Below are 22058 nucleotides of genomic sequence, written 5' to 3'. Positions count from 1 at the left end.
CTTACAGGTAAGTTATTACACTGTATCTCTTAAAACCTATATTACAAAGTAACTTGTGCAGTTGCTGGGATGGAACTAGCTTTGGCCTTGAATGGGTCACAACTGGGTCACTAACTAGCCGTGAACCAGCTGCGTGACTTTTGTTTCTGATGAGCACTTACTACGTGCAAGGGTGCAAGGTACATGTTAGATGATATGAAGCATTCACAGAAGAAAAAAAATCATAAAATGTACTGGAGGCGCCAACCCGAGTGTCCTCTGCTCCGGGGTCCGGGAGGAGCCGCCCGCCGTCCCTCCGACGGTGACCGCGAGCCGCCGGGCCCCCAGTGCCCGTCCCGGGAGCCCCCACCACGCCCCCTGTGTCAGTCCCGGGAGTCCCCTGCTCCCGACCCGGCCCCCTCGCTTGTCCCGGCGCCCCCGCTCCCTCCAGCGGTCCTCGCGCCCCGCCCACGCCCCCGTGCCCGTCCCGGGTGCCTCCCGGCCTCCTCCACCTGTCCCGCCTCCTCCACCAGTCCCAGGCGCCCCCGCCCTGCCTGCCTCTGCGTTGCCATCGATGTGTTCGGCGCTCTCCTGAGCCGGCCCCGGGAGTGGGCGGGTCCGTTTGCCTCAGGTGGTCTAACAGGCGCCGGGAAGGGCCAATGGCGTAGCTACAAGACCCGCCTCTTCCTTCCGATTGGTCGGCGCCGGAAGGCCGCGGCCAAGGCCCTGGGGGCCAGAGCAAGAGCGGGACTCAGCCTCGGTCGCCGCGCCGCGCGCTCTCCGCTCTTCGGCTCCGTCCACTCCTGCCGAGTCTGCCGCCGCCGCTGCCGCCGCCATGGCCCAGTGAGTGACGGCCCGCGGGCCGCGGAGGAACTTTCCGGGGGCCGGCGCGGAGGGCGGAGCCACCCCTGACGTCGCCTTGACCACGGGGGTCGCGGGAGTCCGGCCTCGTGGCGCCCGGAGTCCCGGACCTTCAGTGTCCCAGCCCCGTTGGGCCCAGGCCCTCTGTCTCTCGCAGCGGCGCCGGGCGAATCCCCGTGTCCAGAAAGGGCCCGGCGGGGTGGGGTCCGGCATGGCCGAGGGAAACCCGGGCCGGAGCCGGAGGGGAAGTGCTTGGACGGTCCGCGGCTGTGCCTGCGGGGCTTCTGCCCGGCGTGGGGGCGTGGGGGACGGGGGCGGCCGCAGTGAGTCATTAGCGGGTGGCCTGGGGCAGAGCAGAGGTTGCACGCCCTCCTGCAGGATTAGTGGGTCTCAAGAGAACTTACCGTCTGGTGAAGTGGGGAGCGCAGAGTGGCCCGTCTGCAGTGGCCTGGGCGGTGCACGCCTGGTTCTCAAGGGTGAAGTGGGGGTAGGGGAAGAGGGAAGGCAGATTGTTCATAGGAAAAGCTAGGACGCTCTGGGTCTCTGCGTTGGAATGGATTAAGTGGAACTGACACGTTTTCTTTGTTCCCTTTCCTGGTCTTTTAGAGCCGATATCGCACTGATTGGACTGGCTGTCATGGGCCAGAACTTAATTTTGAACATGAATGACCACGGCTTTGTGGTAAGTCCAGAGGACACACACTTGTCTTGTGGGTTCTTGGTGTGTCTTGGTACGCTGCTGCTGATTTCCAAGATCCTGTGCAACTGCCACTTCTGACAGATCCCCTGTTGCTGCTCATGAGGTTTTGCCAAGGAAGGACAAGCACCAGTTCGGGTGTGGACGGTGGGGCTGGGGCGGGGGGCAGCTCCACCGTTCTCTGAAGGAGAGTCTTGCTAAATGCATCTGTACGGTTGCAGCTGGAATAAACCTACCCAGATGTTTCTTTTCTTTTTTTAAGATTTTACTTATTTATTTGAGAGAGCGGGAGAGAGAAAGTATGAGGCAGGGGTGAGGGGCAGAGGGAGAGGGAGAAGCAGACTCCCTGTGGGCGGGGCTCCATCCCAGGACCCCAGGATCATGACCTGAGGGGAAGGCAGACACTTAGGTGACTGAGCCACCCAGGTGCCCCATCTTGCCCATAACTGGAGGAGGAGAAATCCTCCCTGGGTTGGTAGAGCTCTAACGTCATTGTCTAGTGAGAACTGGGGTGAGTGAAAATTTAAACAGTACAAACACTAAGCTTGTTCTGATACAAAGAGTACTGGTGACAAAAGATAACAGTTTGCAGCATCGAGTCCCTTGATTTGAATCCGAGTCCCAATCAGCTGGTGACAGACTTCAGCCTGATTTGCCTCGGGCAGCTGACCTTTGCTTCTGTTCCTTTCTCTGCGGTAGAAGTTTCACTGCCACTTAATCTAGGGTCTGAAGGTCTTCTGTGTCCCGGATCTCTTGAGCAGACCGTTTTTTTGTCCTTCTAGGTTTGTGCTTTCAATAGGACAGTCTCCAAAGTTGATGATTTCTTGGCCAATGAGGCAAAGGGAACCAAAGTGGTCGGTGCTCACTCCTTGGAGGAGATGGTCTCGAAGCTGAAGAAGCCGAGGCGGGTCATACTGCTGGTGAAGGCCGGCCAAGCTGTGGACGATTTCATCGACAAACTGGTGAGGCCGGGTCTGCTCCCAGCTGCTGCTGGCGGGGCGGCTTTTCTCCTGCAGTCCGTCAGCTATGTCACCGCTTTCTACTTAAGAGATTTTTTTTTTGCCTCTTTGGTGTCTGGATGTGAGCTGCTTAGTTCACACAAAACAGTGCTTCGATGTCTCGGTGTTGGTTAACCTGATGGGCACGGATTAAGTCACCGCGTATCCTCAAGTGGTAATAATTCCATATATATGAAATTCTGGGACACCAAGAGACATTTCAATTAGAATTCACTAACAGTAGAGGTAGAAGTAGTAGGGAGCTTGGTCTGTCTCTATCATCGATGGTCAAAAAAATTTACTATTTTGGTTGTGGATTATGCGTGCTTAGAGCTGTTCACCAATAAACCGTGGTATCCAAATTTAGAAGTAGATTTCACTTTTTTCAGCATTTGTATAAAGTAACAATATGTAAATTGTTGTATAACTTAATATAAATGATGAGATCCCCTTAGGGAATGCTAGGGATACCTACATGCTGGGTCCTTATTTCTGAATGATTTGTTGCCTCTAGCAGGTATATCTTTTTTGGAAGAAAAAAACCTACGTGTATGGGCTGCAGTGGCCTTGCGAGGACAGGCGGGTGACCCTCGGGTAGGCACCCAAGAGAGGGCCTCTGTTGCACTTCTGGCCCTGAGCCTCGGCTGTAGGGGCACTGCTTTGTGTAGGGCTCATTCTGTTTCTGTAACACATCTGAGGCTGACGGGTCCTGTCGGCCCCAGGGCGAGGGGGCGGTGGGTTTCCCTGTGTGCTTCACTAGGCTGTGCCCTTACCGAAGGGCCGATGGCCACTCACCCACTGGGATGGCAGTGGGAGGGGAGGAGCCAATGGCGACAACAGGTTCTTCCCCAGGGAATGTCCCCAACAGCGTTTGGTTGAAGCGCTGTTGCTGTGAGTGGTTTCTGGGGCGCCTCTGGGGCTCTTCCTCAGCACAACTCACCGCCAGTCAGTCGGTGGAGACAAGCTCGCCGCCAGTGCCCTGCAGCCTTCGCGTGCTTTTCCCACCAGCAAAACCCACAAAACCACACATAGCATATGAGCGAAGGGGGACGGGTGGAAGCAACTTATGAAGATAACTCAAATTCTCAGTGACAGCTCTGGAAAAACCAAGGCATTAGCTGTGAGAACGTAGGGATAGACAAAGGCAAGGGATGAACAGTTCCTTTTCTGCGGGAGTCCTGTTAACAGTGGGGGGGGTCTCCGCAGGGAGCGGAATTTGCAACCAGTGTATTACCACTTTGAAAAAGAATGACCTTGAAAGGAAGAATGCTGTGATAAGGAAAGGACGCACCAAGCTTTTCGTGTAGCGAGATGCTAAGCTGATCATGATTAGGTATACACAGAATGGACTGGAAGGCCATAGCTTATTCTCCAGCATAAGAAAGTATGAAGCCACGTTCACTGGATCCTTGTGCGGGGAGACGGAAGAATAACTAGTAAAGCCAGCCTCGTCGTGCCCTGTAGGAAGACGTGCTTGTCCAAGGCCTGGTCTCCTCCTGCCACCTCCAGACGGGGCTGGTCATAGAGTCAGGCCCCAGACCCGCTGATGGCTGCTTTACCGGGCCCCTCCGCTGCTGTGGGCAGATTCTACAGGAAATGATGGGACCCTTTAGAACGAGTCCCATTGCTGGGATTTGGGACTGTAAGACAGCCGGTGGCACCCAGTGGAAACACAAAATTTTTCAAGCAGGTTTTGGTTGTTGTAAAATTTTTTTTTTTTTTTAAAGATTTTATTTATTTATTTGACAGAGAGAAACCACAAGTAGGCAGAGAGGCAGGCAGAGAGAGAGGAGGAAGCAGGCTCCCTGCTGAGCAGAAAGCCCGATGTGGGGCTTGAACCCAGGACCTGGGATCATGACCTGAGCCGAAGGCAGCGGCTTAACCCACTGAGCCACCCAGGCGCCCCGGTTGTTGTAAAATTTTAAATCCCGTTCTTTTTTTTTTTTTTTTTTTTTTAATATTTTATTCATTTATTTGACAGAGAGAGATCACAAGTAGGCAGAGCAGCAGGCAGAGAGAGAGGGGGAAGCAAGGCTCCCTGCTAAGCAGGGAGCCCGATGTGGGGCTCGATCCCAGGACCCTGAGATCATGACCTGAGCCAAAGGCAGAGGCTTAACCCACTAAGACACCCAGGCGCCCCAACATGTGCTTTTAGATTGGATTTATCTGGGATAAATTCTTGTTTGTTTTCATTGGTCAAGGTACGTTCTATTTTGTCTTCCATTTCTCTGGCCCACCGTAATGCTTGCGTCTGGTTACAGGTACCATTGTTGGACACTGGTGACATCATCATTGATGGAGGAAATTCTGAATACAGGGACACAACAGTAAGTATTTTTCAGTCTGAGTTCTTCCTGGTTCTGAGAACATTCTAGAAAAAAGTATCAGCATTGCATACATGCTAAAAGAGTGGACTGTCCTTCTGCAGTGCTGATCCTGGGGCTTGGTGCAGATGCTGCTGTCCTCAGCCTCTGTTTCTGCTAGGACGTACTTGAGGTCACCTCAGGATATGTGTAACTCAGAAGGAGGGCTTCCACGTGGATGCAGGAGGTGGATGGTTCGTGCTTAGCTCTTCCCTTCTCCGCCAGCAGCCCATGGTTGAGAACCACGGCTTTACTGGCCTCGTGTTCTGGGAGAAGACCCTGTATCGTCCTAAGTGCCGAGTGGCAGGAAGTCATACTTATATGAAGCCAATTCTTAAAAACCAAACCTGCACCCCCAAAGCCCACCAGCTCTTAATGGAGTCTGATGGTACTAGACCTTCCAGGAAAATGAGATTTATATTATTTCCCTTTGGGGGAAAGGTAGCTATTTTAAACTTCCATGGATTTTTTTTTTTTAATATTTTGCTTATTTATTTATTTGTCAGAGTGAGAGAGCACAACCAGAGGGAGTGGGAGGGATAGGGAGAAGCAGGCCCCCTGCCGAGCAAGGAGCCTGATGTGGGACTCGATCCCAGGACCCTGAGATCATGACCTGAGCCAAAGGCAACGCTTAACCAACTGAGCCACCCAAGTGCCCCAGATTTTTTTTTAATTCAGTAATTTCTATGCCCTCAAACTCACAACCCTGAGATCAAGAGTCACACGCTTTACTGACTGAGCCCGCCAGGCTCCCTGGATTTTTTTTTTTTTTTGTCCTGACTCCCAAACTGAGGGTATTAAATCTCTTTTTAAAATTATTTATTTCTTTTTATTATTTGTTTATTTTTTTAAGTAGGCTCCACACCCAGCATGGGGCTTGAACTCAGAACCCTGAGATCAAAAGCTGCATGCTCTACCACTGAGCCAGCCAGGTGCCCCGGGATAAAATTTCTGGAATGATCAGGTTATTCTTGGATCCTGGGGTCATTTCATGTCCTGGGTGGGCTCTCCATACCTGTCTTATATCTCCTCTCATCCACTGGGAGAAATTGTCATATGGAAGCATAATGAAATTCTTTTTCTCTCATGTAGAGACGATGTCGCGACCTCAAGGCCAAGGGAATCTTGTTTGTGGGGAGCGGAGTCAGTGGTGGAGAGGAGGGGGCCCGGTATGGCCCCTCACTTATGCCAGGAGGGGACAAGGAAGCCTGGTGAGTATCAAAGGTGCCACCCGTTTCAGCACAAGGGAGCCTGAGCTGTGAGGGGAGTGAGCCGTGGGTACCTCTTGCCACCCTGATCTCTGCGGGGCCTGAGTGGTGGAGATGCCAGGAATGGTTCTTCTGTCTGTACATTTACTGCTTTGACATCCTGTGTGCGAGGTTCTCTTCTGCCCTTTATTCTCTGCTCTTCCCTCCAAGACTGATACTAGAAGCTCTAAACAGGCTTACCGAGTTCAGGGGCTTTAAGGAAGCCATTTGAATAATGTCCTGGGCGCTGTGTGGACTGGGAAGTAAAGTCTGCCTCTCTAAGTGGTGCCCAGTCCTAAGATAACCACTCATTTAATAATCGTGAGTGATGGAAAAATCCGATGGGGCCTGTTTTGTCCCTGGGAGAGTGAGGTGGAGGTTTTGTATCTGACTTGGAGACAAAACAAGTTTTACACTGTGCACTGTGCTGTCCGTAAGGGGAAGTGTTGGCCATGGCATCGGTGATGTAAGAGCAGGGGTGCACGAGGCGTAAGGGGGGGTGGTTGAGCGGGACAGAACCAAAATGAAAAGGTACAAGTAATAATCACGCCTGACTTAGACGGCGGGAAACCCGCTGCTGAGGTTGCAGAGAGAGCAACCAGACGGAGGGAGGTGGGTGAGCAGAAGAGAAAGAAAAAAGGGATCCTTTTGAGGGAGACACGGAAAGGTACCATTCTTTTCTTTCTTTTTTTTTTTTTTTTCCTTTGGTACCATTCTTTTCTGAATGAGTTTGATTTCCAGTGTGCTAGAATTATATTAGGGGTTAAAGTAAGGAGTGATCAAACCTAATTCCCAGAGGTAAAGGGTTTCCTGGGGAAGGTTATTCTTTAAATTAGCTCTCTGATGAGTTACTTGGGATTCTGTACAGTATGTGAGATCTAAAAATTTTATTTATTTATTTATTTGAGGGGGAGAGAGAGAGTGTTTCAGTGTGGGGAGAGGCAGAGGGAGGGAGAGAATCCCAAGCAGACTCCCCACCCAGCGCGGAGCCCGAAGTGGGGCTCAATTCCAGGACCCTGAGATCATGACCTGAGCTGACATCAAGAGGATGCTTAACTGGGGCGCCTGGGTGGCTCAGTGGGTTAAAGCCTCTGCCTTCAGCTCAGGTCATGATCCCAGGGTCCTGGGATCGAGCCCCACATCGGGCTCTCTCCTCAGCAGGGAGCCTGCTTTCCCCTTTCTCTCTGCCTGCCTCTCTGCCTACTTGTGATCTCTGTCTCTCAAATAAATAAATAAAATCTTTAAAAAAAAAAAAAAAAGAAGAGAGAATGTTTAACTCACTAAGCCACTCAGGCGCCCCTGCAGCGTGTGAAATCTGGAAGTATATAGAGATCTTCCTGATTCTCAGAAGTTTACAAACATTTTTTTTTAAGATTTTATTTATTTATTTGACAAAGATCACAAGTAGGCAGAGAGAGAGAGAGAGGAGGAAGCAGGCTCCCCGCTGAGCAGGGAGCCCGATGCGGGCTTCGATCCCAGGACCCTGGGATCATGACCTGAGTCGAAGGCAGAGGCTTTAACCCACTGAGCCACCCAGGCGCCCAGAAGTTTACAAACATTGATCTTGGGCTAGACATGCAGACGATACACACGGAGATACTTGCTAAGGCGGCGATGCCCCACTCGCTCAGTGACTACGTCTCTCAGACCATCTGGCAGTCGTAAGCATAGGGAAGACTTGTTCAAACTGTTCACTCAAAGTAGTAGGAACGGTGGTTACTACAGTATTTAAAAGGCAGTTGCCCGGGTGGCTCAGTCAGTTGAGCGTCTGGCTCTGGATTTCGGCTCAGGTCACGGCCTCGGGGTGGTGAGATCGAGCCCCGGCAGAGGCAGGAGTGGCGCCGTTGCCCAAAACGCTCCGTACGAGTTCAGGGAGGTTCTAAAGCTTCACGCGAAGCTGTCTTAGCTCTGATCTTGAGCATGAACTTTGCAACCCTGGCAGTCCCATGCCTTTACCAAAAACTTTTTGGGAAGAAGCCTTCAGTGGTTGTAGCGAGGAGAGCGTAAGCAGAAAGCCTCGTGAGTTCACGTCTTCTCCCCGGGAGCAGTGGCAGGGATGAGGAACAGCCGCTTTTTCTCTGTGTGATAACGAAGCTGCCCTGGGAATCCTTGCCCGGTTCTGCAGGTGCAGAGCCAGGCCTGAAGCCGCGCGTCCAGACCGATGACAGGCATCTCCCCAGGAGCCTCCCTGTTGCTTGCTGTTTGAGTCACAGCGCCCGAGAAATTTCTCCTGCTGCTTTGATGCTTCTGGCTGGCCTTCCTGTCTTCTCTCACCAGCCAGTCTGCAGCCTCTGCAGGGTTTACCTCGTGGACTCAGCACATTCATTACTTTTTCCACAGTTGGGGGGGCACTTCCATCTCCCATCCGCAAGAAAACGATTGGGGTGGGAGGTCCTTGAGTATTTAACTGAGATCTCGGTCCCTCTTTTCAGCAGCTAAACTACATGGTTCCTTCCCACAGGCCCCACATCAAGACAATCTTCCAAGGCATCGCCGCAAAAGTAGGAACGGGGGAACCCTGCTGTGACTGGGCAAGTTCTGGCTCCTCTTTCAAGCCGGCTGGTAACATGGGCACAGACGGGACAAAGCGCACAGAGCCAGGACCACCTGGGGGGGCCACAGTTAGTTTGGTGACCAGCGTCACAGTCTTGACGTCGCTAGCGCAGCGATGGCCGAGGACGCGAGCCTCTTCTATGTGGCCTTGCCGCCGCCTAACTGAGTATTTCAGAGCCTTGAGGCTGGTGTTAAAAACAGCCCTGCTCCATTCATCTAGAAGTTGGATTCTTCAAGAAGGCACAGCAGGGACGAGGTGAAGCGAGACTCGTGTCATTAGCTATGTGACTTCACGAAAATGAAGAAAGTGTCACAGTCAAAGGTGGGCTTTGCCTGCCTGCACGGAAGGAGGAGGATTGAGGGGCTGGTGCGGTGCGCTCAGAGGTCCAGGCCACGGATGTGGAAAATCTTTCCCATAGCTCGGGATCAGGTGTTCTGTGCTCGAACAGAGCCCGCGACGTCAGGCCTTCCGCGCGCACGAAGCAGGAGGGAAGCCTCGGCTTGTTCCTGTGCGCCGCCCTCCCTGTGTTTCGTGTTGCTGCTAAGATCAGTTCTGTCCCTCCTGCAGACTCAGGCCATGCCACGGGTGGGCCAAGCGCCAGGCTGAGAGACGTGACCTGTCACCCCGGCTCTCCGCCCACTGTGGGCCGTTAGCGAGTCAGTCAGGAAAGTACGCGGGCTTCAGTCTTTGGTCCCTAAAATGTGAGGGGGGTGGTCTCCGAGGTCTCTAGCTCCTAGTCCGCTTTGTTAGTTTTACTTCGTGTGAGGGAGTAAAAGGTAGAGATGGAGGGGGCCTGAGGCAGACGAGCAATGAGGGAGAGGCCCGACCGTGCCCGGGGACGGCCGCAGGAGCCCCCTGGTCTGGTCCGTGCCTCTTAACCAGTGTCCCCGAGTCCGGCCTGGTCTGCTTAGGGTGGAGAGGGGCGGGGCTGGACCTGGAGGGTTGAGGATGTTCTCATTAGTGTCAAGGACTAGGAAGGGAACGTTCCAGCCTCAACAGTGAATTACTGCAGTGAAAAAACAGCTGCAGTCACTGCTTTGTAGACACACTCGGGACAGAACCATGATGAGAAGCCAGTACTGGCCCTGCTGGGTCTTGACCGAGTCAGGGGCTGACACTCCAGAGGCCCCGCGCTTACTCTTGGGCTGTTGAGAAAGCTGGTGTGGATACTGAGAGCAGACGCTCCTTCGTTCACTCGGAAGACGGTACTGGCCGTGGTACTTGGCGGCCACAGAAGGCGTCAGGATCCGAAGGGGGCAGGTCAGCTGTGGAAACGCAGATGGCGGAAGTCTCCGACAGATGGGTCAGTTGTATGAATCCCAGCGGTGACAGCAGAGAGCACGCAGGTCAAGCAAACCTCGGGCCACCGCGCACGTGGATCCCTGTCATGGAGATGGCTATGCCCGACTGCGGAGCTCGTCGCCACCAGATGTTTGACTCCGAAACTCCCTTTGTTCTGATGCCTGGCCCACTGAGCGATTTTCAGATGCTTTGGTTCCCCGCGCAGCTCGTCTGTAGGGACAGAACGTGCCATTGGGACTGAGACTTGTAACCACTAAAATCTGTAGTTACTTTTTTTTTTTTTTTTTTTTTTTTTTTTTTTTTAAGATTTTATTTATTTATTTGTCAGAGAGAGAGAGAGAGTGAGCACAGGCAGACAGAGCGGCAGGCAGAGGCAGAGGGAGAAGCAGGCTCCCCACAGAACAAGGAGCCCGATGCGGGACTCGATCCCAGGACCCTGGGATCATGACCTGAGCCAAAGGCAGCGGCTTAACCAACTGAGCCACCCAGGCATCCCAAAATCTGTAGTTACTTTAACTGAATTCACAGACTGGTGTTCCGACTGTATGAGTCCCGCCAGCTTTCTCATAAACCCGTATCTCGTCAGCGGAGATGCGCTGGCACGAACACATTTCGAGGCTTACCAGGTGGACGGCCAGACCGGGGATCCAGGGTCATTTTACCCCTTGGTAGCCCCGTAGCAGCAACTACGACACAGTTACATGTTTTCTAACTTGCCGGTGGTTTAATCAGCCAACGGGCTGTAAGCCCCGGCGGTGGGAGAGTGGTAACTTCGGGAAGAGGGGGTCTTTCACTGAGCAAGGGCCCTTCCTAGCAAGGGAGGGCGGGAGATGCAGGCTCATGAGCTGCGCGTGCTTGCAGCGAGTTGGGAGGCTTGGAAAAAGCTCGAGAGAAACAAGTTCAGATTGAGTTTGAAAGAACACTCGACTGGATGAGAGCTTTTATTGAATTGTTACGTAGTGATGCTTAGTGTTAAAATACTACAGATATTTGCCCCCAACCTGTTATTTTTTGTATGGGGAGGAGCCTCACCAAAGAATGTGCCATGGGCTTTCCTGGGGTCCTGCCTCTGAAGGCCGCCTGGTGTCTGTCGCCCTGACAGGTGGGAGACGAAGGAGCCGGCCACTTTGTCAAGATGGTGCACAACGGGATCGAGTACGGGGACATGCAGCTCATCTGTGAGGCCTACCACCTGATGAAGGATGTGCTGGCCATGGAGCACGACGAGATGGCAAAGGTGAGTCCCAGGCTTGCGTCTGGGCTGCAGCGGGCCCCTCCTGCTCAGGTGAGAGGGATTTGCCTGCGGCAGTAAAGCCTTCCTCCACCTCCTTCCAGTGGTCATGCTGGTGGGAGGATGGACTCAGCCCAGGGGCGCCTGGGAGGCTCCGTCGGTAAAGTGTCTGCCTTCAGCTCAGGTCGTGATCGCAGGGTCCTGGGATCGAGTCCCGCATTGAGCTTAGCAGAGAGCCTGCTTCTCCCTCTCCTCCCCGAGCATGCACCCTCTCTTACTCTCATTCTCTCAAGTAAATAAAAATTTTAAAAATCTTAAAAAAAAAAAAAAAGGATGGCATAAGCCCGATTGAAGGGAAGCTGTACGATAGGATAGCTAGCCACAGAGCCAGATGTCCCCTGAGAACCTTGGCATTGATCACTAGCACCGTTTAGTGGCCCTTCCTGTGTTGGGCCTGTGTGCTTTCATGGTCGTTACCTCATTTGGTCCTGCATCGTCCCACAGGGGAGGCGGAATGGAAGCTTGCTTTCCTGGTCAGGTTGGGACTGGCTGTTGGACAGTTAATCAAAAGTTAGTCAAAGTGGGGAAAACATAAACATCCCCTCCAGGCGCCTGGGTGGCTCAGTGGGTTAAAGCCACTGCCTTCGGCTCAGGTCATGATCTCAGGGTCCTGGGATCGAGCCCCGCATCGGGCTCTCCGCTCCTCGGGGAGCCTGCTTGCACCCCCAACCTTTGTCTGCTTCTCTGCCTACTTGTGATCTCTGTCAAATAAAATCTTTTTTAAAAATTAAAAAAATTAAAAAATAAAAATACATTTCAAGGTTAGCACCAGTACTCTTTTCTCTGAAGACTTCAGCATTGTCACTAGGTAAACATTGATTTTAACTGGAAATAGAGGAAGACACATTCCTCACCCATCCAGCCCTTTCCGCCAAGTGTGGCTCTGCTGGCCAACGTCCTAGTCCTCTTTCTCGTCGTCTAGGGTTTCCCCTTCCAGCGCCTTCGAGTGATCGAGTGATTTAGGGACACTTCCTTGCAAGGTGCACGCTGCAGAATTCTTCCAGAGTTTTTACAGTTTTTCCCCCTAATGTTTTTGTTTTAAAGTTTATTATTTTTTTAGTAATCTCTACACCCAAGATGGGGCTTGAACTCAGAACCCCGAGATCCAGAGCTGCAGCCTCCCCTGACTGAACCCCCTCCCTGGCCGCCCCTCCTCCCAACTTTGAAACGTGTCATCCCTGCTCTGTTTCACTGACTTGCCTTCACTCTTCTTTCATAAAACAATTTAACTTTATTTTCGTAGAAACAGTGGTTCTCTTGTTGCGTGTTCAGATGTAATCAATTTACTGAAAACAACGTATTTATGGATACCAGTGCTGTCCTATATGCTGGGAACTGTTCTCGGTGTTGGGGACATAATAGCAAAACAACCAAAGCCCCTGCCCCCTGGCCGCACGGAGCTGGGACACATGACAGTCGCTCTGCGGCAGTGTGCAGCTGGCTGGCGGGAGCTTATGCAGGAGAAGAGGGGGGCGTGAGGAGGTCCGGTGAGCAGGGACGGCCTCCGAGGAGGCGACGGTGCGAGCAAGCACAGATGACTCGTGGGGAGCAGCAGACTCGACTCAGGGGAGCGGGGCTCAGCCCCGAACACGGGGCGAGTCTTGAGCACTGGTCGCTGCAGACAAAAGCCGGGGGCCCGGGGGCTTCTGCGTGGGCCTGGTTTCTCTCACGCTGTTCCTCCCACGTCCCGCGCTAGGTGTTTGAGGAATGGAATAAGACAGAGCTCGACTCCTTCCTCATCGAGATCACGGCCAACATCCTCAAGTTCCGAGATGCTGACGGCGGACACCTGCTGCCGAAGATCAGGGACAGCGCGGGCCAGAAGGGCACGGGCAAGTGGACGGCCATCTCGGCCCTGGAGTACGGCGTTCCCGTCACCCTCATCGGTAACGTGCGCTCCCCGCCGAAGCCCCTCGTCTTTCGCTCTTGCTGTGCTTCTGGGATGCTGGTGTAGACCGGCCCCTAAGGACTGGCCTCCGGGAGCCTGTGTGCAGCGCTCAGTGGCGTTCAGTGCTTTCCGCTCCTCCAGCGCGAGAGCCTGCGCTCTAGCCTCTCCTCCTGCCAACCTTCTCTCGGTCATACGGGCTCTGAGGGGCATTTGGGAGTTCCTGGCTTTCTTATCCAGTTCGACCTTCCGGCTGGCTTTGTCTTGGGGACTGAACTGTGGTCCGTGACCTCCATGACCTTCTAATGGGGAAGGTCCCGGTAACAAAATTGTTCATGAATGACATGAGCTTCCGTCCTCAACATTTGTTAATATTTTGCTGTGGTTCCCCCTCCCCGATACTTTACTTATTTTTTATTTTATTTACTTATTTATTTTAAAAAGATTTTATTTATTTATTTGACAGACAGAGATCACAAGTAGAGAGTCAGGCAGAAGGAGAGGGAGAAGTAGGCTCCCCACTGACCAGAGAGCCCGATGTGGGGCTCGATCCCAGGACCCTGAGATCATGACCTGAGCCGAAGGCAGAGAACTCATGACCCTAAGGTCGACAGTCACATGCTCTTCCTACTGAACCAGCCAGGCACCCTTCCCCCAGATATTTTAAAAATAAAATATAGCCTATACATTTTCAGGTCCTTTAGGAACTCTCTTCCTTTGTTCCTTCCCTTCGTTTAAAGAAAGCCACGATCCGGACCATTGGTGTGTGTCCTTTTCATGGATGTTGTGTTTTAGAGCAGCGAGCTCAGCCTCGAACTGGAAGATACAGGGCGACGGAAATCGTAGAAAGCAGAAACGAACAGATAGCGGATAATAAGAGGATTCATGAAACAAGTTGGTCCTTTAAGAATAAAACAGATACACTTCTGGCAAGATTGAAAACAGTAGAACAAGGTGCCTGGCGTGCTGAATGAAAGGCTCATCTCTGCTCCTGGCAGATCAGCCCCCCCCCTCCAAAAACAGAGGCTGCCTCCCCCCCAGAGTCTCCTCCTGCCTTTCCTTTTCCTATGGATTAGGGCTCCCCGAGGCCGGCTGTGAGCCATGCAAGGAGAAGCGGGTCGCTTAGCCACCTCGGTGCAGAGGGCTGCGGCCACTCTTGAGCTAACGTGAGGGCTGCCCAGGGCAGGGGAGTGAGGGCACAACTGCCAGGAACAGTTTCTTGGTCACCGATGTCGGTGGAAGGGCGAGGAAGGGTCAGGCTCCTGCTCTCGGGTGGAGAGAGGCTCACCTCTCCCGGTCGGAGGCAGGCCAGGCTTCGTCCCTGGGTGGGCGCCCTTCGTGTTTGCTGGACCAACAGGGAAGGAAGTCTTTGAGCTGACCCTTGGGTAACACGGGGTGTTGTGCCATCCTGGCCTCCTTGCGCCAGCCGTGTCACACTGACACTTCCGTCCCCTGGTGCCGAGTCATCGTGTGTGTGCAAGGCTGGCGAGGGTGAGCCCACCGGGCCGCCCCGTGACGCCGGTGTGTGTGTTCCGAGTTTGGGCAGTGCTGTTGGGTGTGTGGCCAGTCCCCTTCCCTCGAAAACAAAGCCCAGAGGTTTTACTTCATTTTATCTGCGGGGGACGGATTCGTATGTGTAACTTACTCTAATTGTGTAATGTGTCAGTTGAGCAAGTCGGCTTTTTGAAGGGCAAATTTTTGAGAAGTTTAAATATCTTGATATTAAAATACCATATTGAAATGTTGTTCATTCAAATGAAAATTGTGATCGTGGATGTACTGAAAAAGAAATTTAAATAATTAGAAAATGGGGTTTTGGGGGCTCCTGGGTGGCTCAGATGGTGAAGTGTCTGCCTTCGTTTCAGATCATGATCCCCGGGGTCCTGGGATCGAGTCCTGCGTCGGGCTCCCTGCTCGGTGGGGAGTCTGCTTCTCCCTCTGCTGCTCCCCCTGCTTGTGCGCTCTGTCTCTGTCAAAATAAATAAAATCTTAAAAAAAAAAGTGGAGTTTTTTGAGGGGCGAGTCTGCTGTTTCTCTGTGTATGGCTGTTGCAGACAACCCCCAGGTTAGGGTGACGCCACTGTAGTTGAGCACTGAGCGAAGTTCAAGGCTGCCTGCTGCGAACTAGTTTTCGAGGGGTAGTGAGTGCTCCTGAAGAAGAGAGTCCTTGGGGAGCATTCCAAAATCAAGCCCTCCCAAGTGGAATTGAAATTTTACATATGGATCAGCAGAGTAATTCTGAACCAAAGTGCTTTTACTTCCTTGTTTTTTCCCTAGAACTCCTCCCGTTTACTTTTTTTAAGATTGTATTTTTAAGTAATCTCCGTACCAATGTGGGACTCGAACTCGTAACCCCGAGATCAAGAGTCGCAAGCTCCACCGGCTGAGCCTGCCAGGGGCTCAGAGCTCCCCGTGTGAAGTACATGTTGATCTTTGTGACTATACCTGTGTTCATGCTGGAAGATTGATTTTTTTGGAGTTTTGATTATCAAATCAACTGTCTAGAGGTTTTTATCAGTTCAAAACTTTTTACAAGTTTGAAAATTCTTTTTAAAGATTTTATCTATTTATTTGACAGACAGAGATCACAAGCAGGCAGAGAGGCAGGCAGAGAATGGGGGAGGAAGCAGGCTCCCCGCTGAGCAGAGAGCCTGATGTGGGGCTCGATCCCAGGACCCTGAGATCATGACCTGAGCCGAAGGCAGAGGCTTAACCCACTGAGCCACCCAGGCGCCCCAAGTTTGAAAATTCTTTCTGAGCCAGGTTCAGTTCTGTGGCCTAAGGTTGAGACTTCAGCTCTTGGTACAACTGGAAATCCGTTCCTTTACTAATTTCCCTCATTCTTTCTGGCGTCTGTGTACTCTTTTCCCGTCGGCTTCATGAGTGAGCTCCAGTCACGCTCTCCCCTCTGCTCCGCAGGAGAAGCGGTTTTTGCTCGATGCTTGTCATCTCTGAAGGACGAGAGGATTCAAGCCAGCAAAAAGCTGACGGGTCCCCAGAAGATCCAGTTTGAAGGTGATAAGAAAGCGTTCCTGGAGGATATTCGGAAGGTGGGGCCCAGTCCCTGACCGTAGTGGCTGTGTGTGCCTTGGGCGGCAGTGGGGGCGGGAGGCCGCGGGAGGCCGCAGAGTCCAGCCGTGTCCTGTTGCCACCGTCCACGCTAGGCCTGGCCTGCTGGCGGGGAGGACGCGGCTAACTCTAGCTCACACGGGTCCATCGTCCCTTAGGCCCTCTACGCTTCCAAGATCATCTCATACGCGCAAGGCTTTATGCTGCTGAGACAGGCGGCCACGGAATTCGGCTGGACCCTCAACTACGGCGGCATCGCCCTGATGTGGAGAGGGGGCTGCATCATCAGGAGGTGAGTGTGCGGCACACGCCCCCCCCACCGTGCCCCAGAGTGGTGCTCTCAGCACCTGAGTGGACGGTCTCCCCGCCGACTCCTTCCCCTGCTTCCTGCCGGGCGCTCAGTGCGCCCAGGTTAAGACGGTGCTTTCTTCCCTCCTGATCATTTCAGCGTGTTCCTAGGAAAGATAAAGGATGCATTTGACCGGAACCCACAACTTCAGAATCTCCTGCTCGATGACTTCTTTAAGTCCGCTGTCGAGAACTGCCAGGTAGGCCGCCCAGAGCTGGGTGCGGGGGTTTGGTTTTTCACTTCCCAGCCTCGGCGCTCGTGGAATTCTGCCACCTGGGAAGGAAGCAGGCGTCTTCCCTGCGGGCTGACCCCTCGTCTTTGGCTTGTTTTGGCTCAGGGTGCGTGGCGGCGGGCAGTGAGCACCGGGGTCCAGGTGGGCATCCCGATGCCTTGCTTCACCACCGCCCTGTCCTTCTACGACGGGTACAGACACGACGTGCTGCCGGCCAACCTCCTCCAGGTGAGCTGCCCGAGCAGGTGGTCGGTGTTTACCGGGTGGTGGCCTGTCCCTGTCACTCCAACCGCCCGACTTCTTGTCTTCTAGGCTCAGCGGGATTACTTCGGGGCTCACACTTACGAACTCTTAGCCAAACCCGGACAGTTTATCCACACTAACTGGACAGGCCACGGGGGCAGCGTGTCGTCCTCTTCATACAATGCCTGATCAGACCAGTCACCTGCCACGGTTCCCGGGACGGGGGGAGACATTCCAGGGGCTGCCCGACGCTGCTCACCCAGCCCTCCGCCCCGCTCTCTGCTCAGACCTTTTCTAAGATAGTCTCCTAAGGGACTCCTGACAAGGTCACGTGAGTGTCCATGTGAAGTGGCCCTGGGAGAAGCACGGTGCCCTCTGCCCTGGCGTCCTGGGGCCGAACAGGAGGCCAGCCTGTACGTGCCCGTGTGCCCCGGCCCCACGTGACTGAGTGCCCTGCTCAAGGCACGCATGGGGGGGGGACATCGCTCAGACTGGAACGTTTGCGTCACGTGGTAGGTTTCCCGCTTTTCTCCACATAATAAAAGGTAGATCCTATGTGTGCCTGTTCTCCCGACTCAGTGCTCTCCCCTCGGCCACGCGGAGCCGCCGGTTTCCTCCCACTGGAGCCCGTTTCCTTCCAGCCTCGTGTGCTTTTTCCTCTCCATTTTCTTTTTAACCCACTGAGCCCCCAGGCGCCCCATCTCCGTTTTCTTTTTAAAAGACCCCCAAACAATACAAGAAACACAGCAGAGTTTAGCATCGTGGTTACCTGTGCGGGGAAGGACGAGGAGGCGACATAGGGGACACGAATGTTTTCTCGGGTTGGGTGCTGGTGTATGGCTGTTCGTGGAAAAGTCTTTGCCTTCTCTGTGTCACGCTTCACGCTGAACACGTCAGGAACTATATTTAAACGACTTGAGGGGCTCAGTGTGCCCCCTCTTTCTGTTCGTCCCTAAGCCGGGCGCATGGGACCTGGGCCTAGTCTTCAAATTGGGCTGTTCGCCTTATCTTGTTTACTCAAGAGAAAGAATCCTACTGGCGTACTTACTGGTAGGGTTACGTGGCCTGGGGCCAGTGGAATTGCTTTATTACAACAGCTTAACTCCTGAAGAGTTCTCTGGAACGCTCTACACAGTCCTGCGAGAATCCTAGCATAGAGCAGAGTGCTTCCTTGTTTTGACAGCTGGCATTACTCTGGCCTCTGACCGCTTTCAGAAAAGCGCAGGGGCTCACAGAGCTGACCCGAGAGCCCATCCTTTTCATTAAATGCTCGGCTTTTGAAGTTCTCAGCCTGGATGTGAAGCCTTAGCTAGACATGGCCCTGTCACCCCGCCCCGCCCCCACCTTCAGATCTCAGAGGTGCTGAGTCACTGCCCATGACAGTGTTTTTTCTTTCTTAAAAGATTTTATTTATTTGTCAGCGAGAGCGCACAGGCACATGGGAGAAGGAGCGGTAGGCAGAGGGAGAAGCAGGCTCCTTGTTCAGCAGGGAGCCCGATGCAGGGCTCGATCCCAGGACCCCCGGATCATGACCTGAGCTGAAGGCAGACGCTTATGCGACTAAGCCTCGCATGTGTCCCGACAGGGCCCTTTTTTTTTTTTTTAAATTTCAGCTGGCCACCGTATGTCCTTAGTTTCTGACGTAGCGTTCAGTGATTCACTTGTTACATAGAATACCCAGTGCTCGTCACACGCGTGCCCTCGCCCCCGACGGGGTTGTTTTAGGGGATGTGAACCCCTTGATGCAGCGTTTCTCACAGGTGATCTCTGACCGCCTGTGCTGAGGCAGGCAGGTGCCCCTCGGGTGGAGAGCGAGTCCTTCGAGAGAAACACTAGAGAGGGGCGGAGGCCAAGTGTCAACAGCGTGTGACGTAGAGCTGGACTGTCCAGAAGAGTGAAATCCTACTACCGCGTGCAGCAGAACTGACCCTGCTCAGCACCCAGAAGCTACGGAGCTTCAGATCCAGCCCCTCCCTGCCCCCGTGCCCCCCTCTGCCGAACCCCTGACGCTCCCTGCCCTCAGTTTTCCCGTGTGTAAAACGGGATAATGGGGCCTGTCTGCTCATGGCTATTTTGAAGACTCGAGTAAGAACAGGCCAGCACCTGCAGGTACTAAGCCCCTCTGTGTGGCATTACTATTCCCGCTTCGGGCTGCCCCTGTCCCTGACGCAGTGGGGTTTCTGCCAGTTGGAAACATTTGCGTCCCAGCAGCCCATGGCGAGTTCACTCTGCAAACCACGCCTCGGGAGGCTCCTGGTGGGCTCCCCTGCGTCTGCTGGTGGGGCGTGTAGGTCAAGACCGACATCCTCCATGGGCCAGAGGAGGCCAGTGGCGCTTCTCTGGTTGTGGTCAACCCCCCCAGCCCCGGAGGAGGGTCTCGAGAAAAAGGGCAGATTCAGATTCAGCAGGAGGGGGTGCGGCCCCGCGCTGTGCGTGTCTGTTGAGCTCCCCACTGCCGCCGCGGTGGCCCCTGGACCCGAGAAGGGCCTGGGCGCACGGGGAGGGTGGCCAGGCCCCAGGGGTGTGTGCCCCAACTCTGTTGGCCAGAAGTGGCACTGGAGGCCTCCGACCGCCACTTCCTCATCTGCGAAGCAGGTTAAAAACCACTTCCCCGTCCCCGGGGACGGTAATGCTGTGTTAAGTGGTTGGCCCAGCACCTGGCCCAGCACCTGGCAGAGCAAGGCCATGATGAAAGGCAGCTGTTCTCACTGTGGGAGGCTAACGGCCTCTGCCCATGCCCTTGGTGGGGGACTGTTCCTACCAGATCGGCTTCTGGGCTTCTTGAATTTTATATCCCGTGACTGACATGAAGAACAGGTCCGTAAGAACTGTTAGCTCCGGTAAGGCCTGCCCGGATGCCCCGCTAGGGGCCCGGGTCCCCTGCCCAGCCCCGCTGCCAACTCACCGCCGCGCTGCACGTTACTGACCCTCTGGGCCCCATTGCTTTCTCAGTGGCACAGAGGCCACTGTGTATGGTCCCGGTCCGCCTCCTCTTACCCGGCTCCTGCGGGGGGTGAGCTGGTCCGCAGTTCCCAACGTGGTGGCAGTGGCCACACTGGGGTTCCGCCTTCCGCCGAGTCTATGTCCTTCGGCCTGGCCACACGGGGACAAGCCGGTGTCTACTCCAGGAAAGGGCCTCTCTGGGGGCAGACATCCTAGGCCTATTCGTTTCCGGACACAGACAAGTTGGTTATAAAGAGCGACAGGTCAGACGGGAGCAGACAGCATTTCTCAGCAAGGAGACTTCTGGCAGGGGTGGGCGAGTCACACATTCCTGGAGGAAGATGTGGAGCCCCCCCCCCTTTCAGGACAGGCAGAGAGGCCTTCAGGATAAAGGTACTATGTTGGTGAGTACACTCACACGTACGTTAGCGCGTCTGTGTTCGCTGCCTGGTAATCCTGTGTGCTGTCGCAGTTACCGCCGCGGGGTACATTACAAAGCACCCGAAGAGCGGGTAATAACCATTATTACCCTAATTCTGTGGGTCAGGAACTGGAAGGCACAGAGGGCATAGCTTGTCTTGTTCGATGGTCTCTGGGGCTCAGCACAAAGACCTGAAAGCTCGGGGACACTCCATGGCCGGGGACACTCTGAGGTGTCTGTCCTCTTTGTTCATCTGGTGGCCGGTGCTGGCTGCTGGCTGGGACCTCAGCAAGGCTGAGGAAGGTACGTGTGGCCCCACCCGGTGGCCTTGGGCCGCCTAATGGCCTGGCAGCCCCGGGCTGGGCTAACGTCTTAGGTGGGCGCGCAGCTCCAAAGCGGAGTGTTCTGGCGAACAAAGCGGACATGACCTTGCTTTTTAAGACCTAACAGTGGATGCGGTGCGGCATCGTTTCAGCCACGTTCTGTCAGTTACGAGCAGGTCATAAGCACCCCAAATTCAACAGGTGGATGGCAGCGCGGCAAGGTTCTAGGGAAAGCACTTGGGTCAGGAGAGGGTAGCTCGATTTTTTGAGCCAGTGGCTGCCACGTGGCTGCCAATGGCTGCTTCTCTGGAAAAAGGTGATTTGTTAAACGAAGCCAGGAGCTCTGGCGCTATTCGGGAGTTTTCCCGAGCATCTCACACCGTATCGATGGCACATCCAGAAATATAATCAGAACTGTGGGCCAGGCGCTGTTTTAAGGGACTCATTTACTACAACACCCCCCGAAATAGGTACTATCGTTACCCCAGTTTACAAACGAGGCACTGGGATATGAAGGAACTTGTCCAAGGTCACAGGCCCCTGAAGCCCTGTCGCCGGAACACGGCCGCCCCGCGCACCACCCTCCTGCTCCTTGGGCACATTCACTCCCCCACGTGGCCCCCCTGCACACTTACTGGCACCTCCACGTGCCAGGCATGGTGTCAGGGACCCCGTGTCCGTGCAGGGAGCAGACAGAAGGTCCTGAATCCTTATGACGGCCAACAGAGATCCAGTGTTCAGAGTCAGCATTTACAGGGCAGTTTTGGAGGAAATAAGTGATGACTGTTAGTGGACTAAGTGTTCAGGGCACCCTGTTTAATGCAGCTGAAAAGGATCCAGGAAACCCGCAAAGGCCCGTCTGACGTAGGGCGAGGGCTCAGAAGCCAGGCGGCCGCTTGTCAGATCTGGGCTCCACCACTTCCTAGTGTGTCAGCCTCGAGCAAAGTCCTCTCGCCTCTGTGACCCTGGCCCCTCATGTATCAAATGAGGCCTCAGTACCCACCGTGAGGGCGCCTAGAACAGCACGGGAGCCTAGTAAGCTCCAGGGAAGGGCAGGCTCACCCCCGGCAGGACCAGCCTAGTGTCACAACGTGGCACAAGGCTGACATCTAGTGGCCATTGTCGTGGCTCAGCTCCAGACCTCCTCTATCAGACTCTGAAGTGCGTGGGGCCCCCACAGACCCCTAGAATAATGTTCTTTTGCCCTGGGAAGCGACTGATTTGTTTATACATATAGATAGATGTGTGTGTGTGTGTATTTTTTAGAGAGGGCGGGGTGGGCTGAGCGGGAGGGAGAGAAT

General features: G+C 54.1%; 1 protein-coding gene across 1 annotated transcript; it reads left to right on the top strand.

Annotated features, from left to right (window-relative positions):
* The first annotated feature begins 677 nt into the window (after positions 1–677).
* On the top strand, positions 678–17624 carry PGD (phosphogluconate dehydrogenase). Its single transcript, XM_047723802.1, has 13 exons — positions 678–822; positions 1447–1522; positions 2320–2499; positions 4797–4862; positions 5991–6109; positions 8607–8676; positions 11104–11238; positions 12989–13178; positions 16097–16227; positions 16405–16538; positions 16695–16794; positions 16933–17055; positions 17140–17624. The coding sequence occupies exons 1-13, from the start codon at positions 815–817 to the stop codon at positions 17257–17259; spliced, it is 1452 nt and encodes a 483-aa protein (XP_047579758.1). The 5' UTR covers positions 678–814; the 3' UTR covers positions 17260–17624.
* Positions 17625–22058: the final 4434 nt, after the last annotated feature.

The sequence above is a fragment of the Lutra lutra genome, chromosome 4, assembly GCF_902655055.1.
Source record: "Lutra lutra chromosome 4, mLutLut1.2, whole genome shotgun sequence".
Taxonomy (NCBI): Eukaryota; Metazoa; Chordata; class Mammalia; order Carnivora; family Mustelidae; genus Lutra; species Lutra lutra.
The sequence above is the reverse complement of the archived record's forward strand: the minus strand, read 5'-3'. Positions and strand labels throughout refer to the sequence as shown.

Coding starts and splice junctions, on each gene's coding strand:
- PGD (XM_047723802.1), top strand. Junction 1,523..2,319: donor TGAATGACCACGGCTTTGTG/GTAAGTCCAGAG, acceptor TTGTCCTTCTAG/GTTTGTGCTTTCAATAGGAC. Junction 16,228..16,404: donor TCCTGGAGGATATTCGGAAG/GTGGGGCCCAGT, acceptor ATCGTCCCTTAG/GCCCTCTACGCTTCCAAGAT.